The following is a 14,743-nucleotide window of genomic DNA, read 5'->3' as shown; positions in this document are numbered from 1 at the left end:
AGTCTAATCAATCGCTTGCAATTAACCTGCGATAATATTATAGTCTGTGTCCTACTTTAAAATTTGATCAAGCTTTCAATTTGTATTTTATTCTAAATTTGAAGACATATTTTTGTTTTATATCTATACTAGCTGTACTACCCGGCATTGCTCGGGTAATAAAACAGCCTGCACAGAAACAGAAAATGGGTTTGTATTTAACAAATAACAACATTTTCCATTTTAACTTTCAAACTACATATCATGAGCGTTTTGTGTAGTTGAAACAATTTAAGAAAAAATAAAAACAACTGTAAAGGTTTTCAAACTTTGTCGAACAACTTTTAAACTTCATATCATGAGGAAAATGTTTTGTGCAGGTCAAATGAGTTTTAAAAAATAAAACAACTATAAAAAGGTTTAGATGTAAAGGTGAAATAATTAGGAAGTATTAGCTAAATTAAATTAAATAATTTTTGTTATGATTACAATAAAATACAATTCGGTAATGATACAATTAATATGAACTGAGAAAACAAAATAAAAATCCTGAATATGTTGAATAATAACAATTCTTGCATAGAAGTGTGTGTATAAAAAGGTTACTATTCCACCAGAAACTATCCATCAAAACTTTGAAAAAGGTGATACTGGTACCTCTTGATACTGATACAAATGTAAAATTGAGATATCATGCTGGTAATAAAAGGGTCTTTGCACAGAAAGTTGATTTGTATTTAACATGTATATAACAACATTTGCCATTCTAACTTTCAAACTACAAATCACCACAGAAAGGTGTTTTGTGTAGTTGAAATAATTTAAAAGAAAATAAAAACAACTGTAAAGGTTTTTAAACTTTGCCAAACAACTGTAACGTTCAAACTTCATGTCACGAGGAAAATGTTTGAGCAGGTCAAATAAATTTAAAAAAATAAAACAACAAAAAGAGGGTTTAGATATAAATTAACTATAGATATAAATTTTAGAGGTTTAGATATAAATTGCTTGAAATAATTAGCAAGTAATAGCTAATAGCTAAATTAAATCTGTTTTGCTACGATTACAACAAAAGATAAATCGGTGATGATACAATTATTACGATTTGAAAAAAAAATTTCTGAGCATGTTAAATTAATAATGACAATTCTTGCATAGAAGTGTGCATGTTTGTATAAAAAAGGTTACTGTTTTACCAGAAGCGATTCATCAAAACCTTGAAAAAGATGATACTGGTACCTCTCAATACTAATACAAATGTAAAAATGAGATATCATGCTGTCTTTGTCTGACCGAACTGAGCGAGAGAGAGTGTTGAGGTTCTTCCTATGGAGATAGTATAATTGTCTGCATGAGAAGAATTGGCCTTGACTCTAGATGGGCCCTAGATATAGTAATTTAATTTTACGAAAAATGTTTTTAACAGGGGCATCGTAACACGGGGCGCAGCGCTAAAATAATTAACATGTGCATACGGTATGCAGAATATGATAACGTCATTGATCAAAATGCCTTATGTAGCTCAGTGGTAGAGCGCTTGGATAAAAAAAACTTGCAGATGCATTCATCGGGAGTTTAAATCCATCAGAACGTGGAATTTTAATTCCGAGATTTTAATAGCTGTAGCTGGAACGAGACACATACGACCAACTTTGAGAAATATATATAAATAGATATACCAATGTTGCATAAAAGCTCATTGCACACTTTGATATGTTTGCTACAATTTGCAGCTAAAACTAGCTTTTTATGTGCAATAGAAGAAGAGTTACAAGTGTTGATCAATTGTAAAATCAGAATACTACAATGATACTATCGAATAATATGCTATAAATCTACAAATTTATAAGTTATATAATAACAATCTTTCAAATGCTACAAATACATTATATATTCATGAACAAGTGACATAGACAAACCATACAGTACTTATATTACATGCAGGAACAAAAATTAACATTTAAAAAAATATATATTTGCGAACATCTTTTGGCAGTCCTTTTGGCTGATCTTCCACGATGTCTCCTGACCTCAACTCTTCTTCTGCACTGCATAATTAGTCGATATTAGCGTCCAAACAATTTTTTGGCAAAGCAAAACTTTTACACATTGCATTTAGCACAAATGCAATGCGAAAAGGTTTTGCGAAAAGCTGTGCTGCCCGGCATTCAAAATCAGCTTATAAACAATGAGAAGTAATTAGAGTTGCCTGCCATATGCTATTAGCCTGGCACATCGCCAATGAAAAATTTGAGTACAAATAATAAAGCGAGCTACCAGCTTCTCGTAAAGTAATCAGCTAGCAAAGTAATCAAATATTTTTGGCCTTGTTAGTACGGCGCCGGTCTCGCAAATGAGAGGGGCTGAGATTGAATCGTTTTCAGGGCGAATTCTTTATTCCAAGATTTTAATAGCTATAGCCGAAATGCAAACAGACATATCCACATACGACACACATACTTTGGGAAATATATATCTATATATATATCTATATATAGATAGACAGATGTACATCAAAACAAAGGAACTGCAATTAGCCTGAGACAGTTATTAATTGTTTTTATGGCGCTGCTTTCAAAGTTTCAAAACAAGCTGCTTTCAAAACAAGCTGAAGGCTTTGAAGTGTGACAACGACAGAATTGATTGCTATTGATGTAAATGATTCATTATTAATACGATTTTGTGGACACTTTTTTACTGGTCCCTTGATATTATATGTTCATAAATATGAAACATTGACGAAGTGGCGTTGAAATGGAGGTGGCGTTCAAATTGAGGGTAGCGCTCTATTTTTGAATCCTTCTCTCAAGGTGGCGATCAAATAAAGGTGGCGTCCAAATAGAGGTTTTACGTAATTTTCTTAAAAATTTATCTAAGCTGAAATATTTATATAATATGTATCTAAAATGTGACAAGAGGTGGCGCTTAGCTGATAGCGCAAAATGCAATTTCTGTGTTTATTATGATACAGCAAGTGCTACGACTTTCTGTATATTTCTGGACCATTATTAAAAATAGTAACACTTTTGCTATATAGATATACAGTAAACAATATTGCCGTTATCGCATGGCTCTTATGACTCAAAACTCCAAGGGCTTTCCGCAAAAACTGAAAACTGAGAAGGAGATTTCAAACTCAAATGCGTCAACTAGTGCCAGAATAAAGGGGGCATGTTTTTACTGACAGTGTTTTTTATGCAAAGATCGTGTTTAGACTGTTGAATAATGTTTAGAGGTTGTTGGTTAATATAATAAAGTACAGTGTAATAGCATAGAGGAAAAACTGAGATAAATGAACCAAAATATTCATCTTTATCACAGTAATGCTATGTATTGTACCTACCTACTTTCATGTATTGTAACTACCTACTTTCATGTATTGTAACTACCTACTTTCATGTATTGTAACTACCTACTTTCATGTATTGTAACTACCTACTTTCATGTAATGTAACCACCTACTTTTATGTATTGTACCTACCTACTTTCATGTATTGTAACTACCTACTTTCATGTAATGTAACCACCTACTTTTATGTATTGTACCTACCTACTTTCATGTATTGTAACTACCTACTTTCATGTATTGTAACTACCTACTTTCATGTAATGAAACCACCTACTTTCATGTATTATACCTACCTACTTTCATGTAATGTAACCACCTACTTTCATGTATTGTAACTACCTACTTTCATGTATTGTAACTACCTACTTTTATGTATTGTAACTACCTACTTTCATGTATTGTAACTACCTACTTTCATGTATTGTAACTACCTACTTTCATGTATTGTAACTACCTACTTTCATGTATTGTAACTACCTACTTTCATGTATTGTAACTACCTACTTTCATGTATTGTAACTACCTACTTTCATGTATTGTAACTACCTACTTTCATGTATTGTAACTACCTACTTTCATGCATTGTAACTACCTACTTTCATGTATTGTAACTACCTACTTTCATGTAATGTAACCACCTACTCTCATGTATTGTAACTACCTACTTTCATGTATTGTAACTACCTACTTTCATGTATTGTAACTACCTACTTTCATGTATTGTACTTACCTACTTTCATGTATTGTAACTACCTACTTTCATGTATTGTAACTACTTGCTTTCATGTATTTTAACCATCTACTTTCATGTATTGTAACCACATATCTGCTCTGACCTGCATTTAAAGGTTGACTTGCAACAAAATTCACATTACAGTTATTTGGTATCAAAAAATTCACCATGTCTTACTCTGTTGTGTTGTAGGTGCCAAATACGTGGAAATGTAATTACAAGCTCTTAAAAGCTCAACAACGAAAAGCCGCCGTAGATTGGAATCTCTTTACTTATCTGACGTATTCATTACAGTTTGGTTATCGTCTTGTCACGTGATGTTCTCACGTGAATTGAAAGGCCAATACAAAGCTCAATATAAACTTATCGTAGCACTAGTTTATGACAAACACTTCGGATTTTACCGAAGACCCCGTATCAAATATAGATGCTCGCCACTTTACAGTTTTGTTTCGGCTTGGACTAATCGTCAAGTCGTAATCTGATCATGTGACCCAATACTTCGAAAATAATTTTTGCAGCACTTTTCGATTATCACAGGTAACCAACAGGCTTGTCATGATTATCAGACAATGATATGTACTCCTTCGAGCCAAGGTTAAAAAGTGTAACGATTTTTTACGGTAAGTTAAAAGATATCAGTGCTAAAAGTGACAGCATTACAATTACCATAAAACAGACGCGTAAGAACAATAGACATGGTTTTATTGAATGCGTGAAGTATATTTGTGAAAATATTGAGACGAATGAGATTGCATGAAATTGTAAACAGAAACCATCCTATAACAACTACCCTAGGACACTTATATTTCGCTAGTATTTAGTTTCGTGAGTAGCTCACAGAGTAAAATTTCGAAGCAACTTAATTTCGCAGCTCTGATGAGTGCGAAAATATAGTGATGTGAAAATAAATGCAGTGGAACAAACATAATTAGATTCCTCAGGTTCAGTTGACCGATAAAAAAAAATGTCAATTTGCGACTAGTTTGTAATTGTGAACCGCAGATAGAATGGTTTGGGCAAGGTCGATAACGCAATTTGATCGCTTGCTGATATTTGTTTCTTGGACTACCAACAGGCCCGTTTTTACTGGGGCAGCTGGCCAGCTGAGCCGCCCCAACTTGTTGGGAATTTTTTACGGTAAGTACAGTCTAACTCGGATAACTCGCCCTCAGATAAAATGTAACATTTCATCTCAAACACAAGGTTAACTCAAACGGATTTGTTTGGTCAGTTCCAACGCAATGATAAATTCCTTCAGATAACTCGACCTCAACATCATTTATTCGAAAAGTTATTTGCCCAACGGCCATGGACACGGTTTTTATCGCTGTAGAATATCACTTCATTCCAAGCCATAGAGACAAACATACACTTCTAGTAGTTCTTAGGCATCATTATTAATCATCATCAGAGGCAAAATATTTTTGTTAACGACTTTTATAAAGGTTTGCAGAAGATTAAGTTTTATCAAACACCCGCTTGGCCATGTCCCATCGAAAGCGTAAAAGCCTCCGAATGAACTTAAAATAAAACCCGCAAAATTGATCTTTGTTAAAACGCTCGAAAGAAAAAGATGTCTTTTTCTGAGCGTTTCAATTGCGGTCATGTTTTGCCTATTTTAATTTTAAAACGTCTCGTCAGTCACATCACTCAAAGCAAAACAAATCTCAAAAATTACAAGTTATTGAAGAGGTGTCAGTGGTGAATCCAAACCTTTCCAGAGCCATGCTGCTTGCGTAGTACTGCGAGTGTCAGTGTGTCTTATTTTATTTCAACACACGGTGCTCACTGCATTGATTGATGTCCCCAGCAAACGATAACGCTACTAATGCGTGTGCATTGACATCAAATTCCTATCATTATAAATCATTCTTAATGGGAAAATAATCATAATTAATTGCAAAATAATAACGTAATAAATTTTGACAGTCAAATTATTTTGTTGGTTTATATTTTAACGATGCTATAGTGGTCGTTAAAATAAATGTCGTTATAAAATTCCATTCTACAGTATCAATGAACAAAGCTATTTAGTTTCGCTTTTTCGCTCGTTTGTTATGATAGTTTAGTTTCGCACATGAAACTTTCGCGAGAAGATGACACCGCGAAAACGTGAAAGTTAGATGCCGCGAATACATAAGTGTCCTAGGGTACGTCACATTTGAGCCGTTCTGGAAAGACAATCCAAACTACGGCGGTCTCGTGTGGTTGCAATTAACTGTTCGTTTTTTAGCTTTTAAGAGCTTGTAATCACATTTCCACATATTTGGCACCTACAACACAACAGAGTAAGACATGGTGAATCTTATGATGCCAAATAACTGTAATATGAATTTTGTTGCAAGTCAACCTTTAATGCTTTTCATACAGTTAGGATATGCGCGTAATGTATTAGTAATTACAAGGAGATAGCAAATGGAACCCTTTTCATCTAACATTTCCCGCAAAGATGTGTTATTGGCAACCTGGAATATTGCATCAAGCAATTATGCTTGCGTTTCGCCTATTCATCGTCATAAGGCTCGAGTGTGAACAGTGGCGAGTACAGCTCTAAAGCGGTTAGTTTAGAAATTGATGTTTTGTTCTTTTGTTAGAACGCAACTTTAAAATCTCCTTTACAATTAGCTGTTAAAGGTGTAACTATAGAAGTAACAACGCTTTGTTATTCTATATTGACAATGTTCAAAGACTGTAAACAATATTGTGTGATGTTTGTTCACCTGTCAATAATCTCATCACGAAACATGAATTCATTTAATAGAGACATTCGTCAAAGACTAAAGGGGAAAAACTTACGCAATTAGCAACCGTCCATCAGAGTTGTGAGGGCATTGAGCAGTTGTGTGTTTAACGTGTTACAAGTGCTTCCATTTGCTTTTTAGCTTTTCTCAAGTGTTTGAAGAGTAATACATTGATGTAAACAAGAGGAGCACTTGTGTGACAGCAACAGAAAACTTACAAAATCAATTGTGTCAGCAGTATTGAACTTGGCTTAGAAGTCGTTGGTCGGTCGCTGTCGAGATGAAGGGTAATAAAAAGAGGACTGCTACATCTGGTACATCTGGTATTAGCGCTAAACAACTGAGGATGCGTATGACTACAGACGATCCTGCTTACAAAGGCATGAGGAAAATCAAGTTGAGTGGCAAAGAACTGGCAAATCTTCCTCTCGAGCTCTTCAAGCTGGCAGAACTCGAAGTTTTGGAGCTCAGTCCAGAAAGAGAAGCGTGTTTATTCTATCACGTGCAGGAATTACCAACGGTTATCGGTAACTTGAGCCAACTTCGAGTTCTTGCTGTCGATACCAACAAACTCTCCTTCCTACCCGAGCAACTCTCTAGTCTATTGTGTCTCGAGCGCCTGGCTGTCAGTAATAATCTCCTGTCATATTTGCCCTCCTCCTTTTCACGCCTTACCAACCTTCAGAGTCTCTGCTGTTCCAATAATAGATTTGAAGAGTTGCCTCGTTCCATTTGCCAACTCAAGAGTCTGGTCTTTCTAGATTTCTCTGGCAACTCCCTCACTCGATTGCCACAAGGTGGGTTGCTATAGGTAAACGGCGAGTAACGGCGAGCAATGCATATTATGAATGACTTGGGTATTGAGAACTGTTGCACGTTATTATCTCTGTTCAACAGCATAACTTCTAAATCAATTTTTTTAAATAAAGATATTATTTCAAATTTGTGACATTATCTAGTCATAAAATGTTGAAGTCTGCTTTACCTTGTAATCGCAAGTTAAATAAGAATATCCTTTTTGTAGGTTAGACTTTAAATTGGCCGAAAGTTTTAATTATCTGCATTGCTAGGTTGTCCTGCTACTTGACCGGGTTATAATGCTCTTATAATTTACTCTGTTGAAATTGTTTAAAGATGTGGTTGCGTCAAATTTGAGTTGATCTTAAAATAAAGCATTTTTTTCTCTATCAGTTGATATGTTGTTTGTTGTGTTACGCGATCTCATTGCCAAGATATTTGAAGATTAAAATCGAAAAAATCTGATCGCCGTACAAACGCTCAAGCCACAAAAACGTGCCCAGACTGGCCCAAAATGATGTCACGCGTTATACAACCTGTCTCTATATCTCGTATTCACATCGGCTATTTGCGATAAAAGTCTACTCTTACGCGGCTCTATTGGCATATATCTTATTTTGTATTTGCTCATGTTGGCTAGAATAAAATTTTAAATCCAGCTACAGATGCATTATTATGAATGTTTCAAAGGCCTCAAATAATGAAAATTTAAAATTTGTTCTACTCACTTTCTCCAAATGTTGTGTAAACATTTGGGTAGCGACTACCAATTCTACCAGTCTACAGTAGTTCTGTCAAGCTAACTATGTAGAACAAGGTCTTTGTATCAGCACAGTTCCGCAGCTACCCATACTAATGATATACAGCCTCCCATAAGTCCCGCCCACATTATGTCCGTCGCCTATCCTTGGGGCGGGGCTGTATATCATTGCCTACACCGTCGACTAGTTTCTTACTAGTAGTATTCTTACCGAATACTACCGAAGTAAAATAAGCAAGCCGTGTCTTTAAAAAGAATATAGATAGGGATAGAGTTTTAAGGATGAGAAGTCTGCTGCAAACAGAATTTGAACTCACATTCTCCAGTTCTGTGGACATCCATATACCATATCCAATTCACTACAATATTCTGCAAATCATGTTTTGCATTATCTTCAACAGTATTATTTTATTATATAATTGTTACAAGCAAAAATATTTTCATCTCGGCATAAAGCTTTTATTAAAAATATTCATCAAGTCGTGGCCACTCACATAGTTTTAGCTGATACAATAAGACAAATTCATCTATTGCAACAAACTCAAACAAAACATCATGGTTTATGCAGCACACATTCAAGTCTCTCTTTCCCCTTTATGGCAGTTTCCGCACTGACAAAGCTTCTTCGGCTGGTGGGACGACATAAACATTCTGTAATCAGTAAAACAAATGCAATAAATATATGTCATTCATAGATATGTCATTCTAAAGCGCATCTATTGACAGCTTCCAAAGTGGGAGTTAAATAGATTGCGAGTGTAATTTTAAAAATGAATAAACTTTTAACAAAGGCACAAGTACGCCAAGCCAACGATTCGGAGCTTTGGTTCTGGAAATTAAAGATTTGCATTGATCAATCGATTTTCTTCACTTTCTACAAGTGAAAAGTGAACATCTAATGTCAAATCATAAATCTAATTTACTAGATAAAGATGCCACAGAAAATTTGAAGCAAATGTAGCTAGGTGAACCGATAAAAAAATATAAAACGATGATTAGTGATAGCAAAAAGTTACAATTTTATTAATTAGTACATGTATTAATGAGTACTAAAATATTACCTTTAGTATATTCATCAATCTAAGCCATTGTATAGCTAGATGCTAAAGATTAAAAAGAAGCCGTCAAGAATTTACTGTACATACGTATCTCGCACGCGCAGGAAATTACATTTTAGCCTCAAACAGGAAAATATAATCTGAATGTAAACTCAACAGGAAACTCTATAGGAGACTCAACGTAAAAGATAAATTTACCTCCATTCTCCGAGTTTCCTCCGTAGAACTTTAACTACCTGATGCCAAGAAAACTCGGAGTCACCTTCGCAGTAACTTTACAGCAATTTTACAATTACATGTATGTTGTTCGCCAGTAAAACATGTCGATCAAGTAATTAATTAAAGTAACGATGTTAATTGATTTAGTAAATATCGATGTCCATGCGAATTAATAATAGAGTAAAATCCCTAAATTTGAGATCACAGACAACGCGTTTTACAAGTGATAACATTTATTACGGCCTATATAAAAATTTCGCGCGGATGATTGGCTAAGGAAGCAACCTCATATTTATCGCTCGTGGTTTCTTTTCAGATATATTGCTTGTGACGTCACGAAAGAAGCACCCGCTGGAATGTGAGCTTTTTAAAAGAGGGCCTCATTCAAACGCATATATCTCTGGACAGGGTTGGTCTACAAAGACAAAAATAGCATCAATTTGTAGCTGATGTTTTAGCCTTTTATGGGCCTTAGTTTCATTAAATCGAATTTTTTGACGCAACCACATCTTTAACCAACAAACGTTCATAAAGCACAAATTACCCCAATTTGAAATAATTGAATCAAACATAGCTGTCACAAGCGGACAGTTTGTTAGCACACAAATGGAACAATTTGCTTGCATAAGTTTCTGCGCTAGTCGGTGTCTCCTTATTTCGGATTATCGGGTATGAGATGGAGACTATGATACACTTTCATGATTGTTTGTAGAGATCGGGTCAATGGATAGTCTCGAAAGCTTAGTGCTCTCCTACAACAGGATACAGGAACTGCCAGAGTCCATATGCAATCTGAGGACATTGCGTTTGCTCTGGCTCTCAGGCAACTGCCTAACTCAATTGCCGCGTGGCTTTAGTAAGCTTAAGAATCTAGACTGGTCTGATCATATGCTCTCGGCAACCCTTGACGACAACCCTTTAGAGCACCCACCATTGGCTATTGCGAGACAAGGGCCAGATGCTATAGAAAAGTACCTCAGCTTACATCTTAGCAATAGCAACAAGCCATCAGAGAGAAAATCAATATATTAGATTACTTGATTACGCGGATATTATGATAAGTTTTATTGAGTCACTCGCGTAGTTGTACAACTTGAAATTTAGTCATTTTTGGCTTTCTTATTATTGAATTCTTTGATATTTCATGTTCAACTAATCGTTATTCTCTGGTTTTTTGTCAAGATATTTCAGCAGCAATTTGGTGAACATGCAATAACTGCATCTACTGCAGCAATTGTTTCTATCATAGGATTTGCTTTACTTATAATTCAGTAAACTACAAAAGAATGTTGAAGTTTTACAGTATGATAGGTTGTTAATATTGCAGTGTGACAGCTTGCTAATATTGCAGTGTGACAGGTTGTTAATATTGCAGTGTTATAGGCACTAAATGTAAAACTGTTGCTAGCTTTTGTGGTAAAGGCAATTTTTCATGTTGACAAAGTAAAAGTTATCATCTAAGGATTCTCTTGTTGACTTCATCTTAATATTTATAAATAAAAATATCACAATCTATAAAATTGTTAGATTGACATTAAAACTGCTTTCAATAATTTCCACAGTCGAAGCCTCTGGATTTGAGAAAGTTATCCATTAATTAAAACACTCTAAAATCAACTGTATTTATGTGACAGGTCAAGTGATTCCTGAAAAGTGAGTCGCATATAGAACATTTGCTGTTATGTTAAAAATTTGTTATAGTTAAGAGAGCTATGAAAGACAAGTAAGTGTGTATTGGCATTGCTGCAACAAGTGCATGCCCTCCATTGTCAGTGTTACAGTTGAGTCCTTGGCAGCATGAAATGCAGGTGAGTGTGGTTAAGCCAAATTTGTCAACCCTGCAGCCATAATAGCAACTGGCTACACATCCTCTTTCGATTGATATGGTTTGGCCAAACCTCTCGATCCGCTTCACCTGCAAAAAATTCCAAAAATAAAGTATTGCCATTAATACTGTAGGCCTACTTGATATTACAGTCTGATCAGCTATATTTACAACACACATGAATTGTTGAAAACATTTGAACACATTGAAAACCTTGAAAGGTCTCAAGGTTCATTTTCCTTCAACTGTCACTTCGTAAATAAAGTAGATGTAAATGACCACCTGACCTACTCATGACAACTTCCACATACTAAACCCTTTTGACTAACCTAATCATAAAGCTCTTGGTCTAAGTTCTGAAAAGTTTAGCTACAAAATTAGTTCTCTGTTACTTTTCTATTTTACGATGTTAGCAGCAGGAATTTGTTATGGCATAAAGGTTGCAATGCTGTAACAGCAAGCACTTTTTCAAACCGATGAGAATGTTAAGCAAATCAGACGGTATCATGGCGCTATTGTTTTATGGCTCCCATAGTTCATGGTAAAACTGATACTAACAGCTGACGTTATTAGTTGAGAAGGACCAAAAAAATTAGATTTGGAGATCCAAGTTAGATGGATGCAACAAAGCCTTAATGACAACTTGGAACTAACTGCAGGTTTCATTAGACTAAATACAATCATATAACCGGCTATTAGATATCATCTTGCAACTGTACATCCATTCAGTCAATAGTTATCTTGTGACTGTACCAACCATTCAATCGAGAGTCATCTTGTGACTGTACCAACCATTCAATCGATAGTTATCTTGTGACTGTACCATCCATTCAGTCGATAGCTAACTTGTGATTGTACCAAAATTTCAATCGATAGTTATCTTGTGACTGTACTAACCATTCAATCGATAGTCATCTTGCGACTGTACCAACCATTCAATCGATAGTTATCTTGTGACTGTACCAACCATTCAATCGAGAGTCATCTTGTGACTGTACCAACCATTCAATCGATAGTTATCTTGTGACTGTACCATCCATTCAGTCGATAGCTAACTTGTGATTGTACCAAAATTTCAATCGATAATTATCTTGCAACTGTACCAACCATTCAATCGATAGTCATCTTGTGACTGTACCAACCATTCAATCGATAGTCATCTTGCGACTGTACCAACCATTCAATCGATAGTCATCTTGTGACTGTATCAACCATTCAATCGATGGTTATCTTGTGACTGTACCAACCATTCAATCGATAGTTATCTTGTGACTACCAACCATTCAATCGATAGTCATCTTGTGACTGTACCAACCATTCAATCGATAGTTATCTTACAACTGCACCAACCATTCAATCGATAGTTATCTTGTGACTGTACCAACCATTCAATCGATAGTTATCTTACAACTGTACCAACCATTCAATCGATAGTTATCTTGCAACTGTACCAACCATTCAATCGATAGTAATCTTGCAACTGTACCAACCATTCAATCAATAGTTATCTTTCAACTACACCAACCATTCAATCGATAGTTATCTTGCAACTGTACCAACCATTCAATCGATAGTTATCTTGCAACTGCACCAACCATTCAATCGATAGTTATCTTACAACTATACCAACCATTCAATCGATAGTCATCTTGCAACTGTACCAACCATTCAATCGATAGTCATCTTGCAACTGCACCAACCATTCAATCGATAGTTATCTTGTGACTGTATCAACCATTCAATCGATGGTTATCTTGTGACTGTACCAACCATTCAATCGATAGTTATCTTGTGACTACCAACCATTCAATCGATAGTCATCTTGTGACTGTACCAACCATTCAATCGATAGTGATCTTGCAACTGTACCAACCATTCAATCGATAGTTATTTTACAACTGCACCAACCATTCAATCGATAGTTATCTTGCAACTGTACCAGCCATTCAATCGATAGTTATCTTGCAACTGTACCAACCATTCAATCGATAGGTATCTTACCACTGTACCAACCATTCAATCGATAGTTATCTTACAACTGTACCAACCATTCAATCGATAGTCATCTTGTGACTGTACCAACCATTCAATCGATAGTCATCTTGTGACTGTACCAACCATTCAATCGATAGTCATCTTGTGACTGTACCAACCATTCAACCGATAATTATCTGACAATTAAACATGAGTAATTGGTTTGATTGTTCAGCGAGTTTTTGATTGGTCATTCATTCCAAAACATTCTAAAAAAAGTTAACTACAACAGGTACGAGGTAGGGCGGTACGGTGAGATGGTACGGTGAAACGATACGGCGAGAGGTACGGCGAGATGGTACGGCGAGAGATACGGTGAGATAGTATATATTATTTTTGTGTATCTATAGGGTTATTACGATTGACTGATGTATGTAATGAGTATGGTTGTCACTTACCTGGCAGTACCTGTCACTAGCCCCGCATGATCGGGTATCAACTTCCTCCGGTCTTCTTTGACAAGACGTGTCATAACTGTAGCTCTTTTTAAAACTTTCTGTACACTCAAAACATCTAAGACGCTCCCCCGACAGAGCTTGTGAACTATTTCCAGAAATGGTACACAAGATTGCTAGAAAAGAGAGAATATAGTAACACAAATCATGTCATGTGAAATGTATTTACAATTTACATTGATGGCTAGGTCCAGCAGCAAGCCTTTTTGCCTAATGACTAAATTAGTGTTAGATGAACAGATCAACATATAATCCCTAAGAGAGCCGCTGAAACATACTATTAACATCGGAAATACAACCACAGTTATCAGGCTATAAATACAGATAACAGAGTTCTCACTCAGTCTATGGATAGATACTTACATTCAATACAGACACATAACAAGAGAGTTGCGACTGACTGCACCTGCGCCATCTTAGCTGCTGCGCGTGCTGACTACGACGTCAGTTGACAACTGCTTCTCATCTATTGCTACTATTGATTTTCTTTGAATCCAATAAAATAAATGCCCGGATTTCAATGCTAAATTGGAATTAGATGGCATGACCATAAAAATGTTTTGTGTTGTGTCAGTCAATATGCTTTGCAATAATAATCGATTCAGCATAGGCGGGAAGCCATTTAAATTAAGTTAATGGAATGTGGCTCTAGTTAACATTTAGTTCCAGTTCCAAATATATTCTAAGACAAGAAGAGAGTTTACATGTACCTGTATGAAAAACAAATACATGTACATTTTATTAGAAACTATGTCGAATATTGCTTGACATATAACATACACTACGTTT

General features: G+C 35.5%; 2 protein-coding genes across 7 annotated transcripts in view; one reads left to right on the top strand and one right to left on the bottom strand.

The window, feature by feature from the left end:
* The window catches only part of LOC137398440 (protein FRA10AC1-like), a 37,775-nt gene extending 26,634 nt beyond the window's left edge, over positions 1-11,141 (top strand). For 2 of the 6 annotated variants that reach the window (XM_068084570.1, XM_068084554.1), the window contains exon 10: positions 6,947-7,088. Coding sequence is in view for 2 of the 6 variants with exons in the window: in XM_068084551.1 (XP_067940652.1) it covers positions 7,086-7,602; positions 10,353-10,672 (837 nt within the window). In the remaining 4 variants the exon portion in view is untranslated. Of the gene's footprint in view, positions 1-6,590; positions 6,623-6,946; positions 7,603-10,352 lie in introns of those variants that run through there. The other 4 variants (XM_068084551.1, XM_068084565.1, XM_068084558.1 and 1 more) reach the window with 4 other exon arrangements.
* A 118-nt stretch (positions 11,142-11,259) lies between these two features.
* On the bottom strand, positions 11,260-14,369 carry LOC137387415 (uncharacterized). Its single transcript, XM_068073838.1, has 3 exons — positions 14,318-14,369; positions 13,898-14,070; positions 11,260-11,555 (listed from the first exon to the last, which is right to left on the bottom strand). The coding sequence occupies exons 1-3, from the start codon at positions 14,367-14,369 to the stop codon at positions 11,325-11,327; spliced, it is 456 nt and encodes a 151-aa protein (XP_067929939.1). The 3' UTR covers positions 11,260-11,324.
* Between the last annotated feature and the right edge of the window lie 374 nt (positions 14,370-14,743).

The sequence above is a fragment of the Watersipora subatra genome, chromosome 1, assembly GCF_963576615.1.
Source record: "Watersipora subatra chromosome 1, tzWatSuba1.1, whole genome shotgun sequence".
In the NCBI taxonomy this organism is placed as follows: Eukaryota; Metazoa; Bryozoa; class Gymnolaemata; order Cheilostomatida; family Watersiporidae; genus Watersipora; species Watersipora subatra.
The sequence above is the reverse complement of the archived record's forward strand: the minus strand, read 5'-3'. Positions and strand labels throughout refer to the sequence as shown.

What these genes read in the sequence shown, in the direction of transcription:
- LOC137387415 (XM_068073838.1), bottom strand. Translation starts at nt 14,369, where the DNA reads ATGGCGCAGGTGCAGTCAGTCGCAACTCTCTTGTTATGTGTCTGTATT. An exon ending in GTTATGTGTCTGTATTGAAT is followed by an intron (nt 14,071 to 14,317) that starts GTAAGTATCTAT and finishes TCTCTTTTCTAG; the next exon opens with CAATCTTGTGTACCATTTCT. An exon ending in CTAGTGACAGGTACTGCCAG is followed by an intron (nt 11,556 to 13,897) that starts GTAAGTGACAAC and finishes AATTTTTTGCAG; the next exon opens with GTGAAGCGGATCGAGAGGTT.